Below are 11001 nucleotides of genomic sequence, written 5' to 3' on the forward strand. Positions count from 1 at the left end.
TTGATGACTCCGTATGTCTTAAAAATGAAGGGCTCCGTTTTCACAACCGGTATAAATCCCATCAAAGTCTGCATGGCAGTGGATTAGACCCGATGTTTCGCAGATGAGCGGCAGATCCGCAACAGGGAGGGCTGCGCCACTGAAGGAGTGATCACAACCACCTCCAGCAACTCCGACCACGGGCGTGCGGTTCAGATTGACTTGACTGCCGCTAAATCATCCAACATTTGCCACCGTCAAATGTGCCCTTGAAATTTGAGTTACTGTGCATAAATTGTCTGCAATTCCTAAATGAGAAACGCCATACATAGTGGCAAAAAACAGGTAGGACCAAATTAGCTGTGTATGGCTGTCAAGAATTGATTAGAGTATGTTAAGTTCATATAGAGGGAAAGAGAGAAAATAGACAAACAGCTTATCCGGGGAGAAAGAGCACTTTTGCAATCTGTTGTGTACTTGTTATTCACACAGCATGAGGGCACTGATCCTGGTGTTTGCCTGTGTGTTTGTGTTTGTGTGTGTGTGTGTGCGCGCGCGCTTGGTGGTGGGGAGCAGAGATTCCAGTCACACCGCCTACGACAGCAGCCAGCAGCACAGAAGAGCCCTCAGGTGAGGCATACTGTAAACTATTGACATGCCACACATTGACTGTAATATACCCTGCAGCCAGAAAATCAACTGCCGCTATGTTTTTTTATGCAGTAGTTGCATTGTTGTACAATTTGTAGAGCGTGTTGCTGCATTATTGTCATGATCAAAAAGAACCTAACCACTTGCACCATTTTTTTTAAGCAGAGGGTTATCTGCATGAATGGAACATGTGTCATTTTACATTTGATCTAAAGGTTATTTTTTTAGTTTTTCAGTTTTACATGCTTTGCACTGCGCGTGTACCTTGCTGAATAAGATTTTTTAAGCAATTTTATTTCACTTACAGTATATGAATTACATCTCTGTTTTTAAAGATTTGGGACATCCTTTAATATACTTTTGTTGTTTTGTCATAAGCCAACCGAATTTCTCATAATAATTTTATTTTGTATGTTTTTTTAAAGCATTTGGAAAAAATATTTGATAATTCAAATGACCACATGATTTATATTATATATACTAAAATAATAGCACACAAGAGTCGCATTTGCCAGCTTTCAACATTATTTTCACTGGGGATATTAATTATTTTAACGATAATTTTTTTTCAAATAACATCGTTTTAGCATTAGGCAACTTTAAACATGATTCTTCCTGGAAAAAAAGCAATAATTTACGAACATTTTATTTTCAACTGTATTTAAAGATTTGCAGACATTTTGAAATTATATGTTTCACAAAAATGGAAACAGAGTCGCATCCGCCAACTTAAAACAACTTCATCCACGATGATATCCAAATGTTATTATAATCTGTGCATTATTCATTGAGGAGAAATGTTCAGAAAGCTTTCAAATGTCGATGTAGTTTTATGAAAATGAATGACACAATGCACAAACGCAAGTGGACAATTCAAAATAATGTCGAATGAAAAATTTGGGTTAGCGATTGTGTAAAACGGGTGATTCATACATGCAGTTGCAGGCACACCCAAAGTGTGCTGTTGGTCTGGCAACCTCCTCTTGGGACAGCTTTGATTGACAGCACAGTCACTGCCTAACCACCCTCCCACCACCCCCTTCTCCAGCCACGTTTCCCTTCCGCCCTCCTCCACTTCTTTTCTTTCCCGTTTTCTTTTTTTCCATCTTCCATCTCCTTCTGTTTCATGCTTTGTCCTTGACATGGCAAAATGTGTGCGTGTGCGCGTGCATGTGCGTGTGTGTTTTGCCGAGAGGGAATACATCTGGAGTTCCTCCATGGCCCCCCTTTGTCACAACGCCATGCACCTTTGGAATTGTTGCAGGGAATTTTCCGCACCTCAGCAAGGGCGATGTGGTTTAAAAACCAATGTTTGTGGTTACTTTTTCTCAAATGCCAAGAAAAAAAACATACAACAAATAATAGGAAACTTGAAAATAATTTTTCATCAGCTGGCTCTGGTAGAGGGAAGCAGGGCGCTTTCATATTCAAATCCGTGTTTGCGCAAAGTTTTCGACTTTCTGCTTGAAAGGAGAGGGGGGAGATAGGAAAAGCCTGCTAAAACAGCTTAAGTTTATTTGGGTTTAATCAGGGGTATCTTAAATGGTAGCAGGTGTGTGCCGACTCCCATTTAGCATGAGTTTGAATGTGATTGGTTCCGAACACAACTGCATCTCCAGTTTGAAGAGGGTGTGCACATTTATGCAAACGCAGTTTGCTTCACTACTTCGCCTCTCAAAATGATTTTGATTAATGTGGAAATGATTTATTTTCATCTTATTTTGTTTTTTTTTAATATCACAAAAAAAGAGGACAGGGGTGTGTACACTATTTATATCCACCGGACAGTCAGCTGCTCGTAGCAGATTCCGCTCTAAGTGTGTCATTTTCCACTGTGGATCTGTCGATGAGAAGTGTCATATAAATGAGTGGTGTGCAGGAGACTTTAATTTTTTTTTAATAACGTTGGATGGCGTAGTTAGAGATCATCTAATGATGGCGAGGAAACGCTGGGCTTTCCTCCTCAAAGTTTCTGTTTGATTTTGAGCAGATGGCAAAGCTGACATGTCATGACGTGCCAGGGCTGCCGGTCCAGCTCATCTATTTATACTTTCACACCCCCGAAAGAGTCGAAAAGTTGACTGCATTTGTGCTCGTTTTTGAGCAGCTCTGATATCATTTGACCAAGAACGATAAATTGAGCAAAATTTTGATTCAAACGTACTGGGTTGCATGTCAGTATACAGTACAAGTAAATACTGTGTGTGTGTGTGTATTCATTTTTTTCTTTTCGAAACATAAGACAAAGTACTTTTAGAAAGTCTTTTTTTTGGGGGGGCACAGATCAGTCATATCTTTCAATGCAGTGAACGATGTTCTGTATGAGTCCTATACTTGTAATATAGGCTCTTTTTTCAGTTAAATCAGTCAAAATTCAGAATCTTGTGAGTGAAAAAATATTCATTTTGACTTTTATGATTTAATCTTACAATCTGCATAATTAATAGTCCAGAAAAAAAACATTCCTTCGGAATCGTTTTGTTTAATTACTTTAGAATTTTTTTGGGGGGGGATTTTTTTCAATGCAGTCTCCTTCAAAAGTTATCACTGTCGAAACTGATTTTAGAAAATGTAGTTGGCATTTATTAACGGTTCGAGAGGGCAAAAAATGTGAAATTAAAAAAAAAATACAGAGAGAATAATATCTATAATATAATAATTTCCCCATTGCGGGACAAATAAAGGATATCTTATCTTATCTTATCTTATTATGTGGTCGTAATCCAAGCAGCTATTTTGTGGATTTTCCAAGGCTTTGCAATGAGCAACGAAGGGGTTAAGACATCAGCAGTTGCTGTGACTAAGATGGTGAACTTCTACAATGAAATCCTACAAACTGGGGGTGTTGATTGTGAAATCAATGTCAGAATTTCAAATGATATTTTTGCACATGCAAGTGCACGTTGGAGCCAAGCGTAGTTTGGTGTGACAGTTATTTGGCAGGTGCCTGCATGCGCCTCAGCTGGAGATGGAGAAGGTAAAGGCGCGTATTTAGTTGAGCCAACGGGAGGCCCAAACGGAATGGATATTAATTTGTCCCCCCTGCCCCTCCCCCTCCGCACCCCTCCTCCCAACCCCACCGTCGACCACACGAAGAGAGCTGGAATGCATGGAGAATAAGCTCCGACGGCGCGGCCCAGACAAAACACACAACTCCAGGCTCGCTGGAGGTCGCCACTCCCACAGGTCGTGACAGAGACGTCTGCGCGCCGAATGTGCAGTCGATTAAATGCGCACAATGTGAAAGTCAATGAGAAGGCGGAGGAGGGGATTCGAGAAGGAATAGATGCAAGGCTCGAAATACCTTTTTTTTCTTTGAGGAATAGCTTTGCAAATGAATGACTTCGTTTGAGAAGTATTTTCCCGCCCACCAGTTAATCCCGGAAGCAATGATTTTATTAAACAATAAAAATACAATACATTGGGGGCGATGAATGTAGGGCTGCAGGAAATGAATATTTGAGTAGCCTACTGAGAAAGTACTTAGATGATGTATATTTTTGGTTGGGGGGGGGGCCTTTTTCTGTTCATGATGGGGTAGGTTTAAAAAAAAAATCTCAGAATCCGTGAATTCGTGCAAGTTGAAACACAAATATTCAGGGTACCACTGTACTTTGGGCATATGTTATTCAGCATAATACAGTCATACCTCGGTTTTCGACCATAATCCGTTCCAGAAGGCTGTTCGAAAACCGATTTGTTCAAAAACCAAACCCACGCTCTTTAAAAAAAAAAAAAAAAAATTGTTATTGAACACGTCTGCAATACAATGGAACGCTACACGAGGAAGCGTCACTTCCTCGTGTAAGGAAGGCAAGAGGAGTCAAGTGGCGCATTCAAGTGCGCTCAGTTTGGTCGAGAACCGATTTTCGGTCGTAATCCGAGGCATAAAAAAAAAATCGAAATTTTTGGTCAAAAACCGATTTGGTCGAGAACAGAGACGTTCGAAAACCGAGGTTTGACTGTGTTGCGAAATTAAAATTGCAATACTGTAACTATCATTATAATGATGATGATGAAGAATGAGAAGGCCCAAATGAAGAGAAGCATGACAGAAAATGGATGGATTGAAACCCTCTGTTTGAAATCCTGCTCAATTCTTGCATGTACTGGTCCGCAAATCTCAGTTCAACCTGACTATTGGACGTAAGGTTCATTCAAACAAGATCCACTTTCTTTCCCTCTCGCTAAACTCCCTCCCGTGTTGTCCGGATGCCGTCCAAATGCAGTGGCAACAGTGCAAAGCAGAGAAGCTCGAAGCCGGGCAGCACACTGGGCTCCCTTAATCTAATGACGCGCTTTATTTGCCACACTTTGTTTTCCCCCACCAGTGTGCTCGGGGGGAGAAAGGCCTCCTCCTGGGCTCTCGGTCACACCACCTTCCATTCACACCGCCGAGTCAACTTAACATGCATCTCCTTACTCTATATGCACATGAGATACATTTAAGTACTCGTTTGCTGTTTGCGAAAGCAGCAGGAAGAAACAAACGACGGCTCTGCGGCTCCCCCTAAAGGTGTAATGCGAATAACATTGATGAATGATGCGACAAATGGCAAAAAGTTGTGTGTTCAGTGAAGCTATATCACACACCGTGAACACAAACACAATCCCAACTGCATCAAAGGTGAAGCAATTTGAGAATTTTCCTGGCTGGTTCGCCAATATCACGAGAGTAGGAAAAACAATGATGCAGTTCTCACAACCAAGTGTGCCATCCCATTGACAACGAAATTGTTGTTTTAAGGCCCATTTGCTACATTTGGATTCTTTAACTGGCAGTGGATATCGCTGGGCTTTCCTACATATAAAATTTGGAGGCGACCATCTGCACCGAATGAAAACTTTTCTGAGTCGGTTTTAACTTCAACAAATGATGTGCAGCAGTTTCAGTATTTCAGATTTTTGATAGCGTATTAACACTTCACTGTGAGACAAAGCCAGTCGTATTACGCGGACGATACCTGCACAAGGACCGTATACGAGCTAGCCTAAGGACAAATAGTCCGACACTTTGAAAGCAGTCATTAGGTTGTATTTGAACTGTCGCCTTGCACCCAAGTTTTAATTCAATTGTTTCTCATTAACTTCAAAGTGTGTCCTCGAGTAATTTTCCCTTTACACGAACCAGGAAGTAGCTAACTGCTAACAAAGCACATGGATAAACAAAGCACAACGCCAAAAATTATAATTGCTTTTTGATTTGCTATCTCACAATGGACACATTCTCTAAAAACATGAATATTACGATCCCGCCCATTATCTTATGTTACACTTTGCGAGCCAGAAAGTAGTCGTCACTCAAATGTCACTTCACAATGTATTCATTTTAATTTGTGTAATTGTGCTTCCGCGTATCAATCATACAAGGTCATTTGATTCTTAGGGCATTGAATTCAACGAGACTGGACTGTTCGGTTTCACCTCTCATCAGAACTGGCTTCATTAGTTCACGCCGCAAGATTTAGTTCTTTCATCATTCACCATGAACCAGGAAGTGGCTAGCTAACACATGAAGAACACACCAATACATTGTTTTGAAGCCTACAATAGTGTTAGCGGTTTTTAACAATGCACACGACCCATTTGAGTGTGTTGCACAGCAGTGTTACGGTCGGGGCCGGAGGCCCAGATCTCCGTTTAGGTGCTCGACAGGAAGCAAACAAAGCATCGTATAACGACATCACCACAACTGCTCCCGCTTCCCATTGTCTGTAACGTGCACACAAAGGCAACACTTGTCCTCCCGGTAGGGGACTGCCTGCTCCCAAACGGGGGTCTTGGGGATCCTCACAGCCAGTGGGATGCAGCCGGGGTACATTAATAGGGTAGGAAAGGCTATCAAAGGGTAGTATCATGATGCTTTTCAAAGGGGGGGGGGGGGGGTATGAGAAAACAAAGCTTACTTGCCACAGCTCCAGCTTCTAAACATTTAAATGGTAATCTGGCGCCAGCTCAGATAGACTCTGTTGCATTTGTCGCTATTCTTGGTTACTAGTGAAGATACCGGACTTGATCGATTCTTGTCACAAACTTCACTCTTCTCCTTCTTTGTGACCCCCCCCCCCCACCTTATTCCTCTTGTTTTGTGTAGGTGAGTGCAGGGGGGGAAGGGGGGGCATTTTTTTTCTCCTTCTGGTGTTACCTTGGCAACCTCATTGAAAAAGAACATAAAAGGGGAGTGAAGGCACGGAGCAAAGATCTGCTGGCCCAACAATGAAGTTTGTTCATATTCAAGCTTCGGGCACTGCATCCAGTATTTGCAGCACTCTTTTCCGCTAAAAGAGGCCGTGCCTTTTCCTCGTGCTGCACTCGCCGCAAACCGAGTCCGAACTCTGGATGCGATTTTCAGGAGCAGAGAAAAATACATCTGAAGATTTGCTTTCAGGCCGTGTTATTGTTGGAAGAGAGTGGAAGTGGATGACAGATTAGCAAGATAGCATTGGGGCAATGGCGGCGCACGCTGTCTTGCTAAGAAGTGGAGGGCGGAGGTGGTGTTCTTTATTTCGCTTATAAACTGTATATTCAAACGGTGGAAAGTTGTTCAGATCCGGACCAAGTGGCCTTTTGGATTGTTAGCATTTGATAGCAAGAACCTCAAAAGTTCTAGCAATCGATATGTGTTACATGTGGTCGCCCGGCCATAACCGACATCACAGCGAGCACACGCTTGATGTTTTGTCTCATCATCCGTGTTTTAGAATTGTTTGGGTGATGGCTGTGCCCGCATGAGGTTTGTTCAGAGTGGACACACTCGCCCGAAGAACAGTGTCTTCTGCACCTAACTCTTCTTCACGGATGGCTAATTTTTCCTTCCTGACCTCCCTTTGTGTGGCAATGACCCCTTTCATACCACCCCCCAGCCTCCACACCCTGGAATAGCAACTCACCCGCCCCCAATGCTCTTTCTCCGAATGTCCACGCTGCAATGAATGCCAACGTTTGACACGGCCCTTCGGTGGGGCCTTGATCCCAGGGCGACGTTTTTTTCGGGGGGTCGAGGTGACAAGCGAGGTGAGATTTGGAGGGAGGCGATGGAGGGAGGCGATGGAGGGGGCGGCGGGGGTGGAGGTCCAAGGGGCGTCGGGAGGGTGGCTGAATGATTCCCAGGCTTTGACAGGGAATAAGTGGCTATTGGCTTGTAATTTGTAACGCCGCAAACCTGCTGATGGTACCATTAGTTCTCGACAGGGGCCCACACAAGACAGCTTGGGGAGGGTGGGGGTGGAAAATTCTTTCCACGCCACCTATTGCACATCCTCATGGATATGTTGAGAAAAGAATGCAAGTCAAATCAATACATGTTTCACGACCTTTTTGGTGGTATCGATTGTAAGGTCAGAAAGGTTAGAAACATACTCTAATGTAGAAAAATGTATGGGTTTGTTGGATTGGTATTTCATGGTATGGCATGGGGAGTAACTATCCAGCCAAATGTACTCTTGCCTAATTGGGGTATTTTTTTCTCACGACTTAAATAATGCTAAATAAGAAATAATTTAGACATGAGCATGTTGAGGGTTTAATTGTAATTTGCAAAAGCAAATTAAAAAAGGGCATTCAGGAGTTCATAGGTGCTGTTGATCTTGAAAATAATGTCACTCAAAAGGCTTATAGTCAGTTAACTAAGTTAGCTTGCGGTAATTCGAATGCCAGGATCTGATAATCAATTTAAAACCGTTAAAAATCTATATATATGTTTTGTAATTTATTTATTTATTCTTGCAGAATTCTAAAACAAAAATGAGGGAGTCAAAATTCCAGTATGTGTCCATTTCCTTGGGACTCCTTAAGCTGTTCGTGGCAGTAATCAACATTTTCCCTAACTGCATTTTGGTCTTGTTCTGCTTGCAGACTGTGATTCTTACTGCAAAGCGTCAAAAGGCAAACTGAAAATCAACATGAAGAAGTACTGCAAGAAGGATTACGGTGAGTCAACGGTGAACGGAGATTAACATTCATTTAAAGGGGGCGGGGGGAAGGTGGGGAAAAAGTTCCAAATTAAAGCAGCACTATAGAGATGGTGGAAAAAATATCTATTTGCATTGTATGGACGACAAACCAATTTCAGCTCAATGTTCCCTTTTTCCATATAAACCCGGTCAGTTTGAGATGCAAACTCAAACCTTTGACATTCAGCTCCACCTCCAGAGCCCTCCTGATCGTTCCCTGTGCACATGCTTGATCCCCTGTCTGCAGTAAATCCTAAAGACCAGAGACATTTTCCATCCCATCCATCTCAGCTCCACATGTTGCAGTTCACAGGGGAGAATCTTCACTGATGGCATACCGAAACGTGTAAAGATTCAACGTACTACATCTGCCGCGACGAAGGCGGCAACACGAGAGCTCCTCATTAAGGAATCTGTGCCCCCCCCACCACCCCCACCCTTCCGCCCCACCCCAAACACTGTTCTCCTTCCCGCCGCATTCCTGCGAGCGTCCGTCTGCCGTGCCATTCAAGGTGTGGATAAGACGTATGACCTCTCCCCCTTTTTCTCTCCTCGCCGATTGAAGTGCTCAACCGAGCATCCCGCGGAATACTTGACGGGCGGGCCAATCGGGGGTTTGTTCCACAGGGATTTGCGGTTGCTAGGGCGGCATTTTAGAGGCGCCTCCAACCCGCCGACGGCCCACAATGTCGTGAGAGTAGCCTTATCGCTCACATCGGCATTCAACAGCAACAACGCCAACGAGTTTCATCAATGTCGGCGTATACGTACACCGTTCCCTGCAGAAAGCATCAGTCATCACAGCACAGGGCGCCCGCATGTGGTGCGTTGCATGAAATGGCTGAGATGTGCTGGTATCCAGGGATGACCCCAGTGGCATCCAAGCAAATGCAAGTAAACACAATGTTGATTTTTGGGAACAGGGAGACTGTGTGTTGGCAAGCGAGGTTTACACGCCAAAGTTGGGAATAGGGAGAGGTTCCCTCGGCTGTCATACATAATGACCCTGTCAACTAAACTCAACTGTATTTATAGAGCACTTTAAAGCAACCATCGCTGTTTTCAAAGTACTGTACATGGAGCAAAAAATAAGTTGCACAAAATAATAATAAATTTTAAAAAACAATTAAAAATCCCGTGTGCTCTAATAATGGGTTTCCTGTCCCCCCCCCCAAAATATATAAATATATATATGAGAGACTTTTATTTAAGCATAAGCCTAACATGTATGACAAAAACATTTACGTAAAATAAATCTTTTTTGATTGCCCCCCCAACAACAACAAAAAAAAAAAACCCTCTCACCAAAGCCATCGGAGTATACTGTCCGCAGATCCACAACAGACCAAAGATAATATCCCATGTCACTATTCAAGCACACCACAGGACAGAAAGCGAATCTGGGCTTTGTTTTGAAAAGATCAGCAGGAGAGCCGGGCGGCATGCTGCGCCGCAAAATGATGCTACAAGCCTCTTGGGGAGACATGTCCAAAGAATCACTAAGGGGGTCCTAAAAACGAGAGGAGGGGTACAGCCGGTGACGATGTTCAGCGGCATTGTAATGATGATGGTACGGAACAGCATGCTGTGTGGCAACAGGTCAGTGCAAGGTGGTGCAGGGGTCCATAGAACACCGGCTGACTGTCAACAGAATGGCCTCACGGAGGAACACGTGGTAGCAATGGTCTATTCAGTTGCACTCCGGGACACTCGGTTAATTCCACAATGAAGGGAAAAAAAATATTGCTTCACAGCGCTCCACTTCTATAGCAATGTAAATACAGCGGAAGCATAATGGGAGCTAATAGCAATTCGCTCAATATCATACATACGATACCATATATTTTTTGCCGGGGGGGGGGGGGGGGGTTTGCTTAGCTTAATGGTCAGAAACATTGCAAAATATTGTTCAGATGCTCACGGTTAGCATCAATAGGTGTGATTTTACAATCAATGAGCATAAACGGAGGTTCAACACATGCAGAAAGGTAACATGACAATACTCAAAGACATACATTGTTTTATATATATATAAATATAAATATAAAATCGTCTTCTTCATTTGTCTGCGTGACTGTATTACGCTGCCTCCTGGTGGCCATGGCGGGCACACCAGAACAAACGGCACAATTAATTGCAGCATTAAGACCGTATCTCACTCGAGTGTTAACGAACGTAGCAAATGTTTTTCGTTTTGTTTTGGGGTTTTTTTGGGGGGGGGGCATCGTTCATTAACGGTTGCAAAAGATGGCAAATATGATTTCCATTCTGCCACCAGATTGTCACTCTGCGAGCTGCATCTCCGAATGCACTCAATGATTCAGTTAGCGTTGTATTATGAAGCGTTGGCACACTTTTCCAGTCGATGTACTGAAGTAACAACACGGTTCACGATTACTCACTCCCCTTGTGTCTGCAG

General features: G+C 43.2%; 1 protein-coding gene across 2 annotated transcripts in view; it reads left to right on the top strand.

Annotated features, from left to right (window-relative positions):
• Positions 1–11001, top strand: part of ntn1a (netrin 1a) — a 44485-nt gene that overhangs the window by 31060 nt on the left and 2424 nt on the right. For both annotated transcript variants that reach the window (XM_086119207.1, XM_086119206.1), the window contains 2 exons: positions 556–609; positions 8485–8559. In XM_086119207.1, the coding sequence (XP_085975333.1) occupies positions 556–609; positions 8485–8559 (129 nt within the window). The remainder of the gene's footprint in view (positions 1–555; positions 610–8484; positions 8560–11001) is intronic.

The sequence above is a fragment of the Hippocampus guttulatus genome, chromosome 9, assembly GCF_054856545.1.
Source record: "Hippocampus guttulatus isolate MCC_2025c chromosome 9, RoL_Hgut_1.0, whole genome shotgun sequence".
Classification (NCBI taxonomy): Eukaryota; Metazoa; Chordata; class Actinopteri; order Syngnathiformes; family Syngnathidae; genus Hippocampus; species Hippocampus guttulatus.